The 22205-nt window shown below is 39.8% G+C and overlaps 1 protein-coding gene across 3 annotated transcripts in view; it reads left to right on the top strand.

Annotated features, from left to right (window-relative positions):
* LOC139767499 (breast cancer anti-estrogen resistance protein 1-like) overlaps positions 1-12784 on the top strand; it is a 173794-nt gene extending 161010 nt beyond the window's left edge. For 2 of the 3 annotated variants that reach the window (XM_071696924.1, XM_071696925.1), the window contains exons 2-5: positions 1388-1531; positions 6009-6197; positions 7638-7764; positions 9609-12784. In XM_071696924.1, coding sequence (XP_071553025.1) covers positions 1388-1531; positions 6009-6197; positions 7638-7764; positions 9609-11632 — 2484 coding nt within the window. In that variant the 3' untranslated portion in view covers positions 11633-12784. The remainder of the gene's footprint in view (positions 1-1387; positions 1532-6008; positions 6198-7637; positions 7765-9608) is intronic. The other variant, XM_071696926.1, reaches the window with a different exon arrangement.
* Positions 12785-22205: the final 9421 nt, after the last annotated feature.

Genomic DNA, 22205 nt, shown 5'->3' with positions numbered 1-22205 from the left:
ATTCCTAATCTATATAGATGGAGAGAGAGAGAGGAAAGTAGAAGGTTCCATCTACATTGATCACTTGTTTTAACTGAACTAGTGAACGTATAGTTAGTGTCGAGGTCGTTACAAACGAGGCAATTAACCAGTTAGCTTGGGGGCACTGTCTTTGGGGCACTGTCTTTGGGGGCACTGTCTTTAGGGGCACTGTCTTTGGGGCACTGTCTTTGGGGCACTGTCCTTGGGGCACTGTCTTTGGGCACTGTCTTTGGGGGCACTGTCTTTGGGGCACTGTCTTTGGGGCACTGTCTTTGGGGGCACTGTCTTTGGGGGCACTGTCTTTGGGCACTGTCTTTGGGGGCACTGTCTTTGGGGGCACTGTCTTTGGGGCACTGTCTTTGGGCACTGTCTTTGGGGCACTGTCTTTGGGCACTGTCTTTGGGGCACTGTCTTTGGGCACTGTCTTTGGGGCACTGTCTTTGGGCACTGTCTTTGGGGCACTGTCTTTGAGGCACTGTCTTTGGGGCACTGTCTCTTATCTGTGTTACTGTCATGACTCGGGTCCAAGACAGTGACCTTTGACCTTGGGATTACGACCACTTAACCCCTTGAGTACGACCATTTAACCCCTTGAGTACGACCACTTAACCCCTTGAGTACGACCACTAGATGTTGGCTAGCTACGTCTCTTCGTTGTATATCATCAACTGACTGTTATATTTCTCTCTTGTGTCTCCCCTGATGATGATGTGATTATGACACGAAAGTGCACTTGGCAACTTATCGTGTTTCATTTTCCCCCGTGGACTCATAGGAATATATATATTTTTTTTTTTTTTTTTTGCTTTGTCGCTGTCTCCCGCGTTTGCGAGGTAGCGCAAGGAAACAGACGAAAGAAATGGCCCAACCCACCCCCAATACACATGTATATACATACGTCCACACACGCAAATATACATACCTACACAGCTTTCCATGGTTTACCCCAGACGCTTCACATGCCTTGATTCAATCCACTGACAGCACGTCAACCCCGGTATACCACATCGCTCCAATTCACTCTATTCCTTGCCCGCCTTTCACCCTCCTGCATGTTCAGGCCCCGATCACACAAAATCTTTTTCACTCCATCTTTCCACCTCCAATTTGGTCTCCCTCTTCTCCTCGTTCCCTCCACCTCCGACACATATATCCTCTTGGTCAATCTTTCCTCACTCATTCTCTCTATGTGCCCATATATATATATATATATATATATATATATATATATATATATATATATATATATATATATATATATATATATATATGCCTAATCTAAGGATCGTACGAAGGAGACCATTCATCGTACGATTATTGTGAATAGTTGTGTAACCTCAACTCGTCCCTCCTTTGCTGCCGGCAGAACTGCATCGCGCGCGCGCTGTACGACAACGTGGCCGAGTCCCCGGATGAGCTGGCCTTCAGAAGGAGCGACGTGCTCACAGTTCTCGAGCAGAACACAGGCGGGCTGGAGGGTTGGTGGCTCTGCTCCTTACGTGGACGACAGGTGAGTCGTTAACCTGTACCACGTCACGACTGGTGAGTCATTAACCTGTACTACGTCACGATTGGTGAGTCGTTAACCTGTACTACGTCACGACAGGTGAGTCGTTAACCTGTACTACGTCACGATTGGTGAGTCGTTAACCTGTACTACGTCACGACTGGTGAGTCATTAACCTGTACTACGTCGTTGTGGACGACAGGTGAGTCATTAACCTTAACTACGTCGTTGTAGACGATAGGTGAGTAATTTCAGGTGAGTCATTAACCTTAACTACGTCGTTGTGGACGACAGGTGAGTCATTAACCTTCACTTAACTACGTCCTTAACTCCCTCTGTCTACAACCTCAGCTGATTTCTTCCATTTACTGAAACTTGATTAATATTTCCAAAGCTCAAAGTAGGTTGAGTCTATTTCATTTTTTTTTTGAAGATCTTTCTATCCCAGATTGGATTTCAAAATCGAACTTATTTCCATATAACCAATTGCCATACCCACCTCTATCATCTCTTTACTTCATGTATAAACTTCAGAAAGACTTTATATATATTATATTTGCTTTGTCGCTGTCTCCCGCGTTAGCGAGGTAGCGCAAGGAAACAGACGAAAGAATGGCCCAACCCACCCACATACACATGTATATACATACACGTCCACACACGCAAATATACATACCTATACATCTCAATATATACATATATATACACACACAGACATATACATATATACACATGCACACAATTCACACTGTCTGCCTTTATTCATTCCCATCGCCACCTCGCCACACATGGAATACCATCCCCCTCCCCCCTCATGTGTGCGAGGTAGCGCTAGGAAAAGACAACAAAGGCCCCATTCGTTCACACTCAGTCTCTAGCTGTCATGCAATAATGCCCGAAACCACAGCTCCCTTTCCACATCCAGGCCCCACACAACTTTCCATGGTTTACCCCAGACGCTTCACATGCCCTGATTCAATCCATTGACAGCACGTCGACCCCGGTATACCACATCGATCCAATTCACTCTATTCCTTGCCCGCCTTTCACCTTCCTGCATGTTCAAGCCCCAATCACTCAAAATCTTTTTCAATCCATCTTTCTACCTCCAATTTGGTCTCCCACTTCTCCTCGTTCCCTCCACCTCCGACACATATATCCTCTTGGTCAATCTTTCCTCACTCATTCTCTCCATGTGACCAAACCATTTCAAAACACCCTCTTCTGCTCTCTCAACCACACTCTTTTTATTTCCACACATCTCTCTTACCCTCACGTTGCTTACTCGATCAAACCACCTCACACCACACATTGTCCTCAAACATCTCATTTCCAGCACATCCATTCTCCTGCGCACAACTCTATCCATAGCCCACGCCTCGCAACCATACAACATTGTTGGAACCACTATTCCTTCAAACATACCCATTTTTGCTTTCCGAGATAATGTTCTCGCCTTCCACACATTCTTCAAGGCTCCCAGGATTTTCGCCCCCTCCCCCACCCTATGATTCACTTCCGCTTCCATGGTTCCATCCGCTGCCAGATCCACTCCCAGATATCTAAAACACTTCACTTCCTCCAGTTTTGCTCCATTCAAACTCACCTCCCAATTTACTTTACCCTCAACCCTACTGTACCTAATAACCTTGCTCTTATTCATATTTACTCCCACACCATATATTCTTAATACCTTCCACAGAGCATCTCTATCAACTCTATCATATGCCTTCTCCAGATCCATAAATGCTCCATACAAATCCATTTGCTTATATATATATATATATATATATATATATATATATATATATATATATATATATATATATATATATATATTCCCATCTAGCTTTCACTCTAGCTTTGCCATCTAGCTTTCCCTCTAGATTTCCATCTAGCTTTCCATCTTCCCTCTTCAACCTGATGGAACTCGTGGCTGCTGTTGCCAGACGAGAGTGAGTTTCCACCGGCGCCTCCCACAACCAGATCGTCCCTCGGTCACTCCTCGTCCTCGTCCCTCGGTCCCTCCTCGTCCCTCGGTCACTCCTCGTCCCTCGGTCACTCCTCGTCCCCCGGTCCCTCCTCGTCCCTCGGTCCCTCCTCGTCCCTCGGCCACTCCTCGTCCCTCGGTCCCTCCTCGTCCCTCGGTCCCTCCTCGTCCCTCGGCCACTCCTCGTCCGTCGGTCACTCCTCGTCCCTCGGTCACTCCTCGTCCCTCGGTCCCTCCTCGTCCCTCGGTCCCTCCTCGTCCCTCAGCCACTCCTCGTCCGTCGGTCACTCCTCGTCCCTCGGTCCCTCCTCGTCCCTCGGTCCCTCCTCGTCCCTCGGTCCCTCCTCGTCCGTCGAGACTCTTAGGTCATTTCATTAGTTTTCTGACTTTACGTTATGTTCATCTCTATTGGTTCGTGTTTGATTCGTTAGCGTCAATGTTATGAGAGATGATCACTGGGTTGTGAGTATGTTCCACATCTTAGAGGCGTCTTGTGAGGGATTTGTACCAATTAATATTAGTTTATCTCGTAGTAAACCATAGAACACACACACACACACACACACACACACACACACACACACACACACACACACACACACACACAATGTACATTTTCGTCGACGACTTTCTCTCGTTGAGAAACTTGTTATCAAATCCATTCATTTATCTGACTCTCTTCACTCTCTCTTCGCTCCCATTTTGTTCCCTTTATCTGTTCGTGTTGGCTTTTATCAAGGTGTATCTAGAGGTATGAATAATCATTCCATAGTTGGTCAATACATGTTGAATACCTGATGAAGTCTCTGAGGAGGTGATCTTCTTGTACCCCCACAGCCCTGGGTCGGGTTGGGGCTCAAAAGCTGAGTTTGGGTCGTTGGTCAACCAAGTTATTGCAAGCTGCAGTGTGCATGGCCGGGCCACGTAGCCTCCCACACACAACCTGGCTACTGGTGTGGTAGTAGACTCAGTAAATACATGTCCACTACAATCTTGACCCTGTCCAATGTGCGTCACTTGGTGTTTCCGATGATGACTGAACATTTTTCACGTGAGCTTTTATATAAGTTTGCATCTTTGGCCAACGTGTGTTTTAGCTTTTCGTTTTAAACTCCTCTGAAACCATCTGGTCAGTTGAACTGTAACTTTATGAAATATATGGATGTTCTTTTGGTCAAATGCCTTTATTTTAGGCTGAACCAACTTCAGATATGGCCACCACAGAGCAAAATGATCCACGATTCGTTGGAATTTTGAAAAACCTTCCTGTTGGAAACCATAGAATAAATTGAGCCAAAACCTGAGAAAAATGATTGACCAAATGTCTTTCTAATAATTGGAAAAGTTTCGTTATGGTCTGACATCCAGTATGGCCACCAGGCCATATTGGACTGGTAAAATGGCCAAAGACTTCCCTAAGTTTACAGTTCATAGTGAGGTCCAACCAGTTGTTCTTGTGCAAGACATGGATTTCAATTTTTGTGTTGTCTGCTTGTTGAAAAGTCTTCGATCCATCATCTTCGAATGCCATTATCGTTCTGTTCTCCTAATTTATTTAATAAATGTCTATAGTTTACGTTGTCAGATGCCTTAGCAAAGTTGAGGGAAAAACTGTAACCATTTTCAGTCTTGTAGTGCATCGAATGGTGTGTTTGTGTATTTTAAACCAGAACAAGTTTATCTTGAATTTCTTAATGTAATTATGTTATCTAATAATGTAATTACTGTTATCTAAGTGTTATAGTATGTGCATTTTTTTAATCACTATGTCACACATCTTCACTACACATGATGTTAAATCTACACGTTTGGATAGTGTAATTTCTAGCATCTTACAGCCATCTAACTGTAGACATTGTCTCAATAGTCAAGTAGTTATTTATGTTGTTATTCTCTACGTATTTCTTGAGGACATGAACTGATACCCATATGGTTTTGTTGATAAGTTTTATTAAGTTGCTATTACAGTTTGAGTGTCCCTTAATTCGAAAGTCCCAAACCCGAAATTCTCCAAAATCTGGAATTTTTTGAGCGACGACATAAGTGGACAAAATCAACACGTAAACACATTATTTTTGTCATTGTATTGATGATATTTCAGATTTCTATACTGTTAAGTACTTATGTGTTAATAATCGTAAGGAAATGATGGTTTATCATCAGCATATAAATTCTGAGTGGGGAATGAGCTAGACCATCACAGAATGGCCATATGAGCGGCGGAGTTTGTGATACATTAGCTTTTCTGATGGTTCAATGTTACACAAACCGCGTTTCATGCCCAAGTTTAATGAAAATATTGTATAAATGACCTTCAGGTTATGTGTATAGATATGTATATGTGCTGTGTATGTATATACATGTGTATGTGGGTGTGTTGGGCCATTCTTTCGTCTGTTTCCTGGCGCTACCTCGCTAACGCGGGAGACAGCGACAAAGTGCAATAAATGAATAAATAAATAAAGTGTCTAATGATGTATTGTTCCGCAGGGGATCTGTCCTGGTAATCGACTGAGAATCTTGCCTGGTATGTACGACACAGGAGCTGGTGTCACAACCCTGGCCTCGCTCACCTCTCCCCACAACACTGCTACAACCACAACCACAACCACAAGCCCCGCCACAAGGCTTGGAGCCACCAGCCCAGCTCCCAGGACGCAGCGCCCTCTCTCCAACAAGGTCTTAATTCATGTTATTCTTTATGTATCGTGCTATAAAAAGGTAATGAAAGGATAAGAGAGATGTGTGGTAATAGAAAGAGTGTGGTTGAGAGAGCAGAAGAGGGTGTTTTGAAATGGTTTGGTCACATGGAGAGAATGAGTGAGGAGAAGATTGACCAAGAGGATATATGTGTCAGAGGTGGAGGGAACAAGAAGAAGCGGGAGACCAAATTGGAAGTGGAAGGATGATGTGAAAAAGATTTTAAGTGATGATGAATATGTTTAAGGGTATACTTATTCCAACTGTGTTGCATGGGTGTGAGGCATGGACTTTAGATGAGAATGTATGGAAGAGGGTGTATATGTTTGAAATGAAAACTTTGAGGATAGTATGTGGTAAGAGGAGGGTTGATTGAGTAAGAAATGACAGGGTAAGAGAGATGTGTAATGAGAAGGGTGTGACTGAAAGAGCTGAAGTGGGTGTGCTGAAATGGTTTGGACATATGAAGAGAATGAGTGAAGATATGCGTTTCTGAAACTGAGAAGGCTGAAGGAAGGGGTTGACCAAATTGGAAGTAGAAGGATGGAAGTGAATAAGGTTTTGTGTGCTCAGGGCCTGAACATGCAGGAGGGTGAGAGGTGTGCACGGGATAGAGTGAATTTGTACCATGTGGTATACAGGAGTTTACATGATGTCAGTGGACTAAACCACAGTTTATGAAGCAGCTAAGGTCAACCATGGAAAGATCTATAGGGTCAGGTTGTGTTAAGGGAGGTGCAGTGTCGATGCATTACATACAACAGCTGTAGAATGAATGTGAGTGAATGAGGTTTTTGTCAGTTCCTGATAGTGTCTTGCTAACGAGGGATATGACAAAAAAGTATGAAAGAAAAGGCCACTGACGCCCGGGCCTTTATATATTGGCACCTCTCTCCCATCCACCTCTTTGTCATACTTCATCTTACGAAAGGCTGTTAGAACTTCCTCTCTCTTCACCAACCCATATGCCATGACTCTCTCACTCAGTCTACATCGTCTCAAACACCCTACATCAGTAGCCCTGCCATCCAATACATTCAACAGTCCTTCGAAATACTCTTTCTATCTCCTCCTCCCATCTTCTTTGCTAGTTAAAACTTTTCAGCCTGTTATTCAACGCAGACACTACCATTTGTTATCTAGTTCATTTCAAGAAAGAAAAAAAGAAATAAGAAAATATATATAGTTACACTTCAAGTAAATATGTGAGATGGAAATACTTAAAAACTTGTTATGCCCATTAAGATGGCATATATACCATCCACACAAAGTTTCAACCTGACTGCAGTTCATTTCCATCATGACTGCCATCAGCCTTTGGATATGAAATAGAGAATGAAACGATTACCATCAATAGAAAATTTCAGTTACAGGGAATCCCACTGTTTCATCACGTAATGTATTCTATTTTCCTTTCAGGTTATAACACCTCGACGGGTCGGAGATGTATACACGTATGACACACCTCGTTCACTGGGTCATAGCCAACAGGCCACCCAGTTGGATTATGATGTCCCTCCAACAAAACATTCTCCCCACGACACTGGTAAGAACTGGATGAATTGGTTTGGTTAATCAGCTGCTGTAGTGATGATAACTGTAGTGATGATAACTGTAGTGATGATAACTGTAGTGATGATAACTGTAGTGATGATGACTGTAGTGATGATAACTGTAGTGATGATAACTGTAGTGATGATAACTGTAGTGATGATAACTGTAGTGATGATAACTGTAGTGATGATAACTGTAGTGATGATGACTGTAGTGATGATAACTGTAGTGATGATGACTGTAGTGATGATAACTGTAGTGATGATAACTGTAGTGATGATGAGGTAAGTGAGGCATGTGGAGCATCTTTACCTTCAGTCATCATCAGGGAAAGTGAGATGAAAAACTATGAATAAACTGAGGAAAAGTGAGGATAGGAAATTTTCATGATGAAGGAAGGAGAAATTAAGACTAGATTATAGACATGTATTGAGATACTAGTTTATCTATTTATCTATCGATATCTCTGGGAGCCGGGGGGGGCTGGAAATCCTCCCCTCCTGGTTATAATTTTCCAAAAGAAGGAACGGAGGGGTGGGCCAAGTGAGGATATATCCTCTAAAGCTTACTCCTCTATTCTTAACGCTACCTCGCTAACGCGGGAAAAGGCGAATATTTGTAAAGAAAAAAAAATCTCTGATGTCTATATCCCTCAGGACCTCCCCCCAGGGGTGGGCTACAGCAAGTCTACATGATGGGTGATCTTCACTCCTGCTTTGAAGCCTTTACTGCCTCATCCTTAACAGGGCACTGGCAGAACACAAGCCTAGTGCAACGTTTCAGGGGCTCCTACCTAATGTTTCTACTGTCTACGTCTACCTAATGTTTCTACTGACTACATCTACCTAATGTTTCTACTGACTACATCTACCTAATGTTTCTACTGACTACATCTACTTAATGTTTCTGCTGACTACATCTACCTAATGTTTCAACTGACTACCTCTACCTAATGTTTCTACTATACTACCTCTACCTAATGTTTCTACCTTATGCTGCTGCCTTCTACCTCTATCTTATTCCTACCATTTTGTCAAAAAGCATTGCTGGCACGTAGTGCTCACTGCAGGAGAATCTAGAGATACATAGAATGGGTTGTGTGAGTTGAGTGTTGTCATGTGTTATGTATGACATATGACATTGAGATGTTTTATGTTTTTGTATACTATACCTCCTCCTCAACATACGTCCGAGTTCTGTTCTGGCCAACCAGCAGGATCTGGAAATGGACTGAGTCAGACAAATGTCAGCATCTTATGTAGAATTCGTATCCCTGTACACCACTCTTTTATCCTACTCAATTTCTATCATGATTATCTCGTTTTTATAAATCATATTTATCATACGATTCTGTAGTTCCTTTCTCTGTTTTATTTAAGATCTTTAGTTCACATTTCATGCTATGACTTTTGATATATATTTTTTTTCTGGTCATATGTACGGATGGTCATTAGTCGCATAGGTTGTAAGTAGGGGATTAGGGGTCGTATGCAGAAAACTTCTTAGAATGCTAAAGTATGCTTAACCCCAAAGAAGTTTACTTAACTTTAAGAATTTTGCTAAGCATGTTTCTGAAAGCGGCCCTACGCTTAAGTATTTGCTTAGCAGACAACAAATATTTTGACCCAAACTGCATTTCATACTTCTTAAATCTTATGCTTAAGTTTTGCTAAGCATCGTGCTTAGTCCTTTTCTGTGTGGCACTTAAGTCACTTGCTCAGCTAAGCATAAAAATAAGCAGAAATCTAAGAATTTTTCTGTACACGGCCCCTGGCAGGTGTATATTGGGGAGGTGATCATTGCTGATCCATATTAATGTTTAAATCTTTTTTGCAGGAGGTGCCCGTCTGTCACGGAGCAGCAGCCTTCGCTATGACACACCGCGGCCTCACGTACGCTCATCACTGGACCAGTATGATATACCTCGGTCCCAGTACGACTCGCCCAAGGTACGACCACTCTACGACTCACCCAGGTCTCAACAACATTACGATTCACCTAGGATGCACCCTGAGACCCAGCGTTTAGGTGCTGGACCACGTAGCCTTATCAAGGGCGTCCGTGGCGGTGCTCCTCCTACTATGCCAGCAGCAGGTGATAATATTCAGGAATATGATGTGCCAAGACCTACCAACACCAACCAAGATGCTCAATTTGATATGCCTCCAAGTGACCGTTCTAGTGGAGTTTCCGTCATGTCGTGTGAGTCGTCTCAACTGTCAACCTCTTCCTCTGCCTCGTCTTTAGCTGCCTCTGAGTCACTGTCCCTATCTTCACTTGGTGGCTCCTCCAACCGCTCCAGCTTAGAATCCCATGACGTATATGATATTCCACCAGAACCAAGAAAGGTGGCAGGATTGCAGCGTCCTAAACTTCCTCCTCGAGAAGCGAAGGATTCAAGGGATGCTTATGATGTTCCTCGTTCCTCCTTACCTGTAGGAACTGACACCTACGATACTCCTCCCTCGAGAACACCACGTGCACTCATTATGCACAGTGGTGAAGGAGTGTATGACGTACCACCACAGGTGAGCAGAGATGTGCGACAGCCAGACTCTATTGATGCTACCGTAAACCGTCTTTCCTCTGGTTCAGACTCATCAGGTGGCGACATGGACTTGGGTTTTGGAAAAGAACTTCCCTTGGAATATGACTCAGCTTTGGATACTCTGGCCAAACTACAGCAAGAAGTATACGCAGCCATAGAAAAACTCTCAACAGTGCACCAAGGTGCCACTTGGCGAACAAGAGAGACAGTTGAAGAGCGAGAAGAGGAACTGAAGACAATCGTGTCTCGACTGCTTCATTCAGTTCAAGATATTCTGGAATTTGGTCATGGATCCGCTGTTAATGCAACCCAAAATGGGGAAAGAGGTGTTGCTCGAAGACTGCGTCATCTCATGGAACCAGTGGCTAAGTCAGCAGCTATTGTGGAGGAGGCTTGGTCAAGGTTACAAGGAGGTAGTTGGAAACCAGCATTATCAGTTGGAAATAATCCTGAAAACCTCAACCAACTAGCTATCATGGCTCATACATTGGTAGATGATGTACGACTTCTTGCTTCCACTATTCAAGCAAAGGTTGCTTTCATTTTCAAGAAGTCACCCAGTTTTGATTTAACAGGTTCTTCTCGACAGCAAGGAACAGATGATGATGAAAAGACCCCCGTGCAAGAACGCCCTCTACCTGACCTTCCAGAAAAGAGGTATCTAGAAAATATGTATGAAAATGACGCGAGGACTTGGCTTGAGGACTATGATTACGTCAACCTGGAAACTCGAGAGAGCATGGAACGTGAACATGAAGACATAAAGAAAGAACTTCCAGCACAATTACGAAAGTCATATGACAACTTGGTCAAACAGTCTCAATTGATAGTAGATAGTGACCATGAGAAGGCTTTACGTAAGGGTGATTCCTCTTGTACTCTTACTGGTAAGAAAGGCAGTAACATTTTAGACCCTAATGACCGACAAGTTATAGCCTTCTATGGAAATCAAGCAGAGGTGCACCTCCAGCATCTTAATACTGCTATTGATGCATTCCTACTCACTATAGAAAATAATCAGCCGCCCAAGGTTTTCATTGCTCATTCCAAGTTTGTTATCCTAAATGCACACAAGTTGGTCTACATTGGTGACACAGTTCATCGTAATGTGGTGAATGCTGAGTTGCGAACCCGCGTACTGAACTGTTCTAATGCACTTTGTGATGCTATGAAGAACACTGTCTCAGCAGCCAAGACTGCAGCGCTACAGTTCCCATCAGTGGTGGCAGTTCAAGCAATGGTCGATGCATTTGTTGCTGTTTCTCACTTAGCCAATAACCTGAAGCAAGCTGTTGCCACTGCTCCTCTGTGATGCCATATATACCTCCTGCACTAGTTAAGGTCTGATGTTACGTCTCACTCATGACCTTCACAAAGATATTTCTTTGACCACAGCAAGCCACAGAGATGTCCAATTCCTCTCCCTGGTGCTATGTACAGGATTACAGGAGAGGAGGACCAACTAACGAATAGCCAATTATTATGAGTTAAGTATCAAAGCCACCTGTAATGTTTTCAGGAAAAATATGGACCGAATTTAATGAGTTATACATTTTTTTTTCATGAGTAGAGGAAAAAAAGTCCTCCTAATCATTTTGAATATGAGAATGTAGTATTTTGAATAATTTGTATATTTTTTTTTCTTTGCATTTCCTCCATAAAGAATTGGATACATTAAGGAACTTGATATTTGAATTGGTTAACTAGGCAGATGTTACGCCATTATGCACAAGTCATGTCTGTATATATTGTCTGACATTTTTAGGTATTTATTTTATGTGAATCACTTGTAGGTTGGTAACTACCTGCAAGATAAAGTGATTGGGTCACTGTCATTGGTTGGCATGACTGCTGTTGGAAGTCATCTTGACCTTTTTTTCTTAATATCATTGTCTGTGCATCCATGTGCTGAACGTTTTCCACTTTGAGAGACTTATATTCTGTGAATCTTAATTTTCCATATCTTACCACATTTGAAAGAGAGAGAGAGAGAGAGAGAGAGAGAGAGAGAGAGAGAGAGAGAGAGAGAGAGAGAGAGAGAGAGAGAGATTTTATCCTTTATGTGGTATCCCACCTTATTTATGCCCAGTATATTGATTTACCTAAATATTCACCCTAGTCTTCATACTATTTGATTGGCTCACCTGATGCAGACTGGTTCAAGATATTCACATCTTACATTACGGTTTGACAGTGAAAGACACGACACTCCTGATATGATTAACTGTTGGAGCTTATACGATACAGCCTTCCTTTATTGTTACTATCATTTAGGAAAAAAAATTTATAGACCAATACCTTAAGTTCATTTTCCAAAATACTCTGTATGTAATTATGGTAGAGTAGAATTGTATAATCACTAATTATGGGACATGAAAAGTATTTTTACATATTGATTTCACTAAATATGAAATTGTAAGCCATTGTTTTTCAGCAAAAGAAATATATATATATATATATATATATATATATATATATATATATATATATATATATATATATATATATATATATATATTCCTATGAGTCCACGGGGAAAATGAAACACAAAAAGTTCCCAAGTGCACTTTCGTGTAATAATCACATCATCAGGGGAGACACAAGAGAGAAATATAACAGTCAGTTGATATTTCTCTCTTGTGTCTCCCCTGATGATGTGATTATTACACGAAAGTGCACCTGGGAACTTTTCGTGTTTCATTTTCCCCGTGGACTCATAGGAATATCTTGATCATGCGTAAAATTGTGATCCTTTCCAATATGTATATATATATATATACATAAAAAAAGATGTCTTACAAAAGATAAGAGTTATTGTGCTCATTGTCATTGGAAAAGAATAGTTAGGTATTATGGGAGAAGAGAAGGACTGATGACTGTATTTTGTGAATTTTACTCTTCCAGTTTCCCTAAAATGATCCAGGTAATGACTTCCACGGGTTGCAGTCAAGATAGTGGAATTCTAAATTCCCAGGCTGTGATTTTAGTGTTTAAGTAAAGATAATTTTAATTGCTGATTTTTTGTAAATAGACTTAAAGCATTCTTTATGCCAGTGTACATATTGTAAAACAATGAACAAGTTATGAAGAAAAACACACAGCATGTTTGAAGTGACTGAGATGTGTTCTGCATGCTGCACAGTATGCCAACAGAGTGTAGGTAGGTGCTAGAGTAAGGACCCCCCCTCCCCCTACATATCCCTGAGGTGTGCTGCCCTCTTAGGTGCCCAGGCTATAGTCTTAGCCATGTATTACCACTGAAATCAAAAAAGAAGTGCTGTAACGGAAGTGCTACGCTTGAAGTGGTTCTGTTGCTTTTCAACCGAAGCTTAGCCAGTGTCCACCCAGAGCATAAGTGTTCCCTTGGCATATTTTGCTGAGTTAAGATGGTTAATGTTAACAAAATCCAGCTATTGTAGGTAGTTTATACAATAAATAAATATATATATATCTATATACATAGAGAGAGAGAGAGAGAGAGAGAGAGAGAGAGAGAGAGAGAGAGAGAGAGAGAGGAATGGGTTTACCACTATCCAATATATAACAGGATCTTATAATGTCCATATTGCACCCAAACATTGGTTATTGTCATCACTGCCGCTTCAACTGCCATCAGTAATAATGAAGTTGTTTGTTGTGATTACAACTTTGATCATGAATCACATTTTATGTTCTTAAAGCAGTTGTGATCAGTAGTGTGATTAACAATGGTCCAAAATCAATGACCTTAAAATCTGCATACTACGTAGAACCTTGTATGTTCCCAGTGTAACCTACTCTTTGCAGACACATATGGACATATCTAAACCAGTGAAATATTAGTAGATATAGTACATATATATATATATATCAAGATCTTCTTTTCTTCCATTATGCAAAAGTTGTTAACTTAGTGAATTTGTATCTTGTCTGAGAGAAGAATTTATTAATAGTTGATATAAAAGAGTTCTCTGATGTCTAGATTACAGGTTAAGTCAAGGAATTCAATTAAAGGCAGTCTGTCTTGTAATTTTGATACAGTTGTTATCCTTTTTGAATATCTTTGGATCTGACCATCTTTTTATCTGAGGCTCCTGAGATGTGAGTAAGGTATTATGAATTGTAATCTTGGAACCCGAACTTGTCCATTGTGTCCTTGTGCATATTGTGTGGTAATGTGGTTACCTCTTGTGTTTTTGTACCTATATTTGATAATATGTAATGTACTTTAACAAGCCAACAACATAACCAGGTTAATAAAATAACTGTATGTATATGATACTCTTTATAATTCCTTATGAAACAATTAAAGAAGAATAAGTTTTCTCAACACAGTTGTCAAGATGTAAAAGGAGTATTTGAACTTTTATTGAGTGGCATTAAGAACATTTGCACATATCCAATATCAAGATCTTTTGTATAATGTCCCAAAACCAGAGACTAACATCCATCTGTTTCAGCCCTTTACCAGCACATCACCCCCCATATATCCAATTGCTCCAAGTCTTTCTATCCAGCATGTTCCTCTTGAGCCTTTGCCTTTGGTTTAATCCTCCACTTGCTTCCCCCTCTTCTGACATAGAGCTCCTCTTTCTGCACCTCTCTTCTCTCTTCTTCTCCATAAGCCAGAACCATCTCAAAACCTCATCAATCCTCCGTGCTGACTACATCACTTCAAAATGGCAATTTTGCTTTGTACAAAATTAATCTTCAGACATTTATTTTCCAGCTTATCCATCCTATCTTTCCCCCTTTTTTTTTCCTGGCCCGAGGCACATCCATACAATATTACTAAGACTATTATACCTCCATGTATTAACATTTTCTTCTATAAGCTCCTTGATATACCAAGAAAACTTTCTTTCTGTAACTCAGTTTAGCTTCCATGGTTCTCTGTATCAGCTGCTGAGTCCACTTCCAGGCACCCAAAGGACTACTCTTCCTCCAAGTTTTCCTCTTGCAAACTCCCACTTCTATGACCATGCTTCACCTCCTGTTGCACCCCATCCTGTAGTAACCCTCTCATGAATATTAAACAAACATGGTGACAGAACACATCCTTGATGGCGATCACTGATCACCATTCATCTTTCTCTCTTCCTACTCGCTCATTTTTCTATCTTCAGGTAAACTCTTAACTGTAGTGCTAGCTTTCCATTTACCCCTTTTTTTCTACCCAATTACTCCATTTCCCTCTCAATTACCCCATTTCTTTTCCTATCACTCCAATTTCTAACGAGAGTAAATCTTTCCCAATCCTTATACGTTTACATTTCAACAACAAAAGGCAATTCCTCTATGTACATTTGCAAGAGCTTACGTCAACATACATTATTGTGGTTCAAAGTAGACAGAATTTATATAATGAAAGTTGTATTTATGGTTATTACAAGCGGAGTCATTAAGACCTGACTCATGCCATACACGAGACAAAGATATGCAGATAATTGTAGAATTACTGTATTTTTTATCATTAACTCATCGTCAGAAAAGATAATATTGTGTTTTTAGCTATATTATGATACCTGTTTTTTTTATATGTATTGTATCACAGTTGCTTGTTCTAATCAATTATCTATCACTTAGTAACACATTTACCCAGTGGTAAGGGTAAATGGGGTAAGACTCTGCAGTTCCTGCTAATTTGGTTGACTCTTATAAAACAGCAATTCTTGATGTGGCAGTAAATGTAATAAATAAACTTGTAGAAAATATTTACTCCACCAATAGATCATTTTTCATCAAATTCAGTCATGAAACTTAGTTGATTTACAGAAATCATTCTACCTATGATTTCAGCTTGTTTATATGAGAGAGCTTGGGAAGTGAGTCAGTTGTTGTTTGCTGATGATACAGCACTGGTGGCTAATTCGGGTGAGAAACTGCAGAAGCTGGTGACTGAGTTTGGTAAAGTGTGTGAAAGAAGAAAGCTGAGAGTAAATGTGAATAAAAGCAAGGTTATTAGGTACAGTAGGTTTGAGGGACAAGTCAATTGAGATGTAAGTTTGAATGGAGAAAAACTGGAGGAAGTGAAGTGTTTTAGATATCTAGGTGTGGGTTTGGCACCAGATGGAACCATGAAAGTGGAAGTGAGTCAAAGGGTCTGGGAGGGGGCAAAATTTCTGGAAGCATTGAAAAATGTGTGGAAGGCATCTCGGAAAGCAAAAATGGGTATGTTTGAAGGAATAGTGGTTCCAACAATGTTATATGGTTGCGAGGCGTGGGTTATAGATAGAGTTTTGCGAAGGAGGGTGGATGTGTTGGAAATGAGATGTTTGAGGAAGAAAAAGAGAAAAAAAAATATATATATATTCTATACACCGGCATTGCTTTTGTCATTAGTAATACAGGATACGACTGATAAACACACTGAGTCTCTGCTGAACATCTAAGATGAGGTTGTATGCAAGAACTGAAGTAAATAACAAAGTTGGAAAAAGAATTTAAGTTTTTGCTGCACTGCATCATTTGCTCTGTAATCCTCTATAGCACTTTATTGTTTGTGCTACTTTTAATGTACTACCTGTAATTTACAGTCTCTGATGTACTGCCTTATATATAGTACTTCATCTATACTACCTTTGATGTATGTACTATCTGTACCTTGCTACCTCCACTATAGTACTTACATTGTACTACCTGTAACTTAATCTCAGTGATACTTTATCTGTACTGTCTCTGATGTACTACCCACAATTTACTTCCTCTGATACAGTACTTATTATTGTACTACTTGAAATATACTTGTACCAGACTACCATTGTAACAATGGTAGTTCTGCTGCTATTTACGACCTCCTCTCGACAGTCTGTCAGTTTCTATGATATTGTAATATAATATTTTATGTTTAAGTTTACGGGATATTGAAGAATGATCATTTACCAGCTTCTGGTCATAAAATACAAGGAATACAATCATGTTACATGTGGCATGTAAAATGGTCAAATAGTATGAAATGGAATGATTCATAACAGTTCCTCCATAATTGATCATACAGTCCAACAACATCACCACAACTCCATTTTCAGTGGAACTAATGATTTTACACACTAGTTAAATATATCTTCCAGTCTTCTATGGTTCAGCTACAAGAAGTTAAGTAGAATGTTGTTCAGGTGAAGCCTCAATATATGTTGCTTCAACTTGTGTAATAGTTTGGCCTCCCTATCAAAACACTAAAAGCAAAAACCCTATATATCCCTAAATATCCCTATGTCCCTATATGAACCTATATGCCCTTATATGTCCCTCTGTGAACCTATATGTCGTATATTAACCTATATATCCATATATGTCCCTATATGAACCTTTATGAACATGTATCATATATCTATCACGAGTCCCTGGGTCATTGCTTCGTGAAACATGATTCACACATTTTGAACCTTTTGCTCTATCACAAATCTCAAGTGATCCTCATCACTTCAAGGATTCGAATAGCATCACAGATTTAAACTTTTGGCTCAGAGAGCTGCTTTGGATTGATGTTCCTCTGCCTATAACACGAGGGATCTTCACATGTAAACTATATGTATCTATAACACGAGGGATCTTCACATGTAAACTATATGTATCTATAACACGAGGGATCTTCTTGTAAACTATATGTATTTATATGTATTTACAAATCTAGAAGTCTTACTATGAACCAATTGGGATAAAAGTAAAGCTTCAGTTCCATTATCTCGCTTGCCTCTGCTCGGGTCTTGTATATTCTTTGTACCTTAATGATATACGAAAATGTTTTACTGTATATAGCAGTGTGAGTCCATGATTAGCAACGTGGTTGTAAAGTGTTGGGTAGTTAGGATCTCGTTATGAATGCAACTTTCCAACATAAGGTTTTGGATCCTACAGCAGCCAAGGTAACACATAGCGAATTTATGCTCCATATAAAGCCTTACGTATGACGGTAAGACCCTTGGGGCACAGTGACCTGATGTTTGACCTAATATTTCATGGTCAGATCAAACGTTTACAGCATGCAGCATGTCAGGCACATGCAGCATTCATCATGCCAGTGCCAATCATATACAGCATTATTACCCTAATCTAAAATGGCAAATATCATGAAACATTGTATTATATTCTCTTTCTCTGAATCCTATCCACAGCTCATTATCTATGTAGGATCCAGTAGCTGATCAGTTGTTAACACTATCCCAAACTAGTCCCAGAGAAATACTAGAATTAGTATGGTTAGATAATGGCATACATCATTCTTCTATGTATCTGCGAGAAAATCATTTAATGACTGGTGTTTAGAAGTGGAAGATAATTAGGTGAAATATCAAGAGTTCTTATTTGGTCATGTGTCATATCTTTCATGACTTCTAAATGTATCTATCAGTATATAAAAGTCATAAGTATCTATATCTAAACTCTAAATTTACTGATTATACAGAGGAGAAAATATAGTCAATAAATACACTCCAGATATCTAAAACACTTCACTTCCTCCAGTTTTTCTCCATTCAAACTTACCTCCTAATTGACTTGTCCCTCAACCCCACTGTACCTGATAACCTTGCTCTTTTTCACATTTACTCTCAACTTTCTTCTCTCACACACTTTTCCAAACTCAGTCACCAGCTTCTGCAGTTTCTCACTTGAATCCACCACCAGTGTTGGATCATCAGCGAATAGCAACTGACTCACTCCCAGGCTCTCTCATCCCAAACAGACTTCATACTCGCTCCTCTCCAAAACTCTTGCATCTACCTCCCTAACTACCTCATCCATAAACAAATTAAACAACCACGGAGACATCGCACACCATTGCCGCTGACCGACATTCACTGGGAACCAGTCACTCACCTCTCTTCCTACTCGTTCACATGCCTTACATCCTTGATAAAAGCTTTTCACTGCTTCTAGCAACTTGCCTCTCGCACCATAGACTCTTAAAACCTTCCACAGAGCATCTCTATCAACTCTACCATATACCTTCTCCATATCCATAAATGCTACATACAAATCCATTTGTTTTTCAAAGTATTTCTCACATACATTCTTCAAAGCAAACACCTGATCCACACATCCTCTACCACTTCTGAAACCACACTGCTCTTCCCCAATCTGATGCTCTGTACCTGCCTTCACCCTCTCAATCAATACCCTCCCATATAATTTACCAGGAATACTCAACAAACTTATACCTCTGTAATTTGAACACTCACTCTTATCCCCTTTGCCTTTGTACAATGGCACTATGCACGCATTCCGCCAATCCTCAGGCACCTCACCATGAGTCATACATACATTAAATAACCTTACCAACCAGTCAACAATACAGTCACCCCCTTTTTTAATAAATTCGACTACAACACCATCGAAAATTCGAATTTAGTCAGCAAATTACGTCGTGTGGTAACATCAAGTTGTCATCATGGAAGCCAGCCGGCGAAAAGAATGTGTTGTATATTTGGAGGACAAGTTTACATGAAGGAATGATTCGAAAGTGAGTATTTGATGAAATACTTTTGATACTGACATCAAATAATTGCCAGAAGTATTGGTATACTTTTATAGTAGTGGTTTATGTTGACATCAAATAATTGTCAGAAGTACTGGTATACTTTTATAGTAGTAGTTTGTGTTGATTTAGTATGTCGTGTAAGTATGTAGTTCAATAAGTAATTGCTATTTAGTTCATTCATGGTTAAACTAGTCATTGCTCTTTAAGATGGATATTTTATGGAGTTGCTAATGGCAGGGAAGAGAGTCCTAATTAAGGCCTCGATGCAATTAGACCACGGGGTAGTTGGTGGTAATTAAAGCACCAACCATGGTTTCGTCCTACGATGGTCAGTGGGCCAGGAAACCTGATGTGGGGTTCGAGACAGCGATTCGAACATGTGAAGCAAATGGTTTCAACTTCGTTTTTTTTTTATTAATAATATTTCTCTTTAATTATTCTCATCCTATATTTTTGATATTATATACTAATGTCCCATGTCCTGTAATTGGTAATGTGGCATTTTGTGGAGGATAATGATGGGAATGTGGTAAATGTGTGGTGGAGCTTCGGTCCCTTTTTGACCCACTTCGAATCCTATCGAAGCGCCTCCGCCAAGTTGATCAACAAAACGTTTATGATTTTAATTGTGTCTAGATAATGAAGATAATTATATTAGTGATTAGTGGAAAGTTTCTTGTAAGTATATAATGGATCAGAAGAATATTAGGGGCAGTTCTTCAGCCTTAAGCTGAAAGTCTCGTTAATTATAGAGATAGTTTGTCAATAAGTTAAGGTTGCTCATTGGTTGACATTGTTTTGTTATAGCCCAATTATGTACATTGTGACGTGGTTGATATGGTCAATATTTGAACACAAGTTCTGATGATGGTGAAGTATGTGCTTATGTCTGTCAATTTACATGACTTGAATTAGAATTAGAATTTAATTAAAATTGCGTTTTAACTCCGCTTGTTAACCTTTCATATTTTTCTATGTAATGGTTTAATATTAATTACCGAGTCTGAATTTGAGCATTATAATATTTACTGATATTACGGTAATAGTGGTGAGGGTCATGAAGATCAAGGTAAACTGGGTTTTCCGTAATTTCTGATGTAATACACTTGTATATATTTTGATAAATTAACCCATACATAGAAGATGTACATCAGAATATGGATTTTCTAGTTGAAATATATACCTCACGGCCATAACTGATCTCTCCAGCCAGCCACAGATGAGACAAAATATTTATTCAAACAACATTTAATTTTTGTGCTCAATGTCTCCTCAATATAGCATTTCACACAGTCCCCAGTGGCAGAACACATTAATATATTAATATATCTACTACAGAATGCTCTCATAATTATATAGGGTTTCTCTTTATCACATTTCATAAAGGTTTCACATTTACTCAACATCACATTTTCCTTGAATTTTGTTTTCTATGATCCTACTCATGTGTATGGCCATCTTCACAAACCTCACCACTATCATCTCACCTAATGAAATATAATTCAAATTAAACTCTTGCCAGTTTAAACACTAAATTATTATTGAAGATCTAGTTCAATATATGAAGCTAATAGTGAAAAAGAGAACTGACTATATTGACTGTATTGTCTGTAAATGCTGATAAATGTAGGAAGGGAAGTGAAATATATTGTTTGGCTGGTAAGAAATTTGAAATATATTATTGTCTTGTAAAGAAAATTAACCATTTGGGTTTTGCTTTTGTGTTTATGGTAAAAATGGTCAGTAATTGTGTTTAGTTCTCTATATAATGGGTGAAAGGTTCCTGTAAAATTAGTCTTTGAAAAAAGAAAAGGCCTTTTGGATTTTGTGATCAAATTTTCTTTTACAATGGATACCAAGTCTTATGTCAGTTATTGGTTGTGGCTGACAGGTTGTATTAACTATGACGGGTTGTAATAACCACTCAAGTTGTAGTTGACATATTTGACGTTGAATCTGAATTATTTTTAGTCTGGTTTAGGAAGACCAGCTGAGATGTTGAGAATATTTCTTCCATCTTGACATGAATTTTAAACTTGTTTAATTAGTTTGAAATTTATATTATGAAAACTTTAGTTCATTTTTAGGCTGTGTTAGGTGTTGCTTAAGTTGCAGTAGTATTATACTTTGTCGCTGTCTCCCGCGTTAGCGAGGTAGCGCAAGGAAACAGACGAAAGAAATGGCCCAACCCACCCACATACACATGTATATACATACACGTCCACATACGCTCATATACATACCTATATATCTCAACGTATACATATATATACGCACTCAGACATATACATATATACACATGTACATAATTCATACTGTCTGCCTTTATTCATTCTCGTCGCCACCCCGCCACACATGAAATAACAACCCCCTCCCCCCACATGCGCGCGAGGTAGCGCTAGGAAAAGACAACAAAGGCCCCATTCGT

Source organism: Panulirus ornatus, chromosome 61, assembly GCF_036320965.1.
Source record: "Panulirus ornatus isolate Po-2019 chromosome 61, ASM3632096v1, whole genome shotgun sequence".
NCBI lineage: Eukaryota > Metazoa > Arthropoda > Malacostraca > Decapoda > Palinuridae > Panulirus > Panulirus ornatus.
Note: the sequence above shows the minus strand (reverse complement) of the source record. Positions and strands in the feature narration are given on the sequence as shown.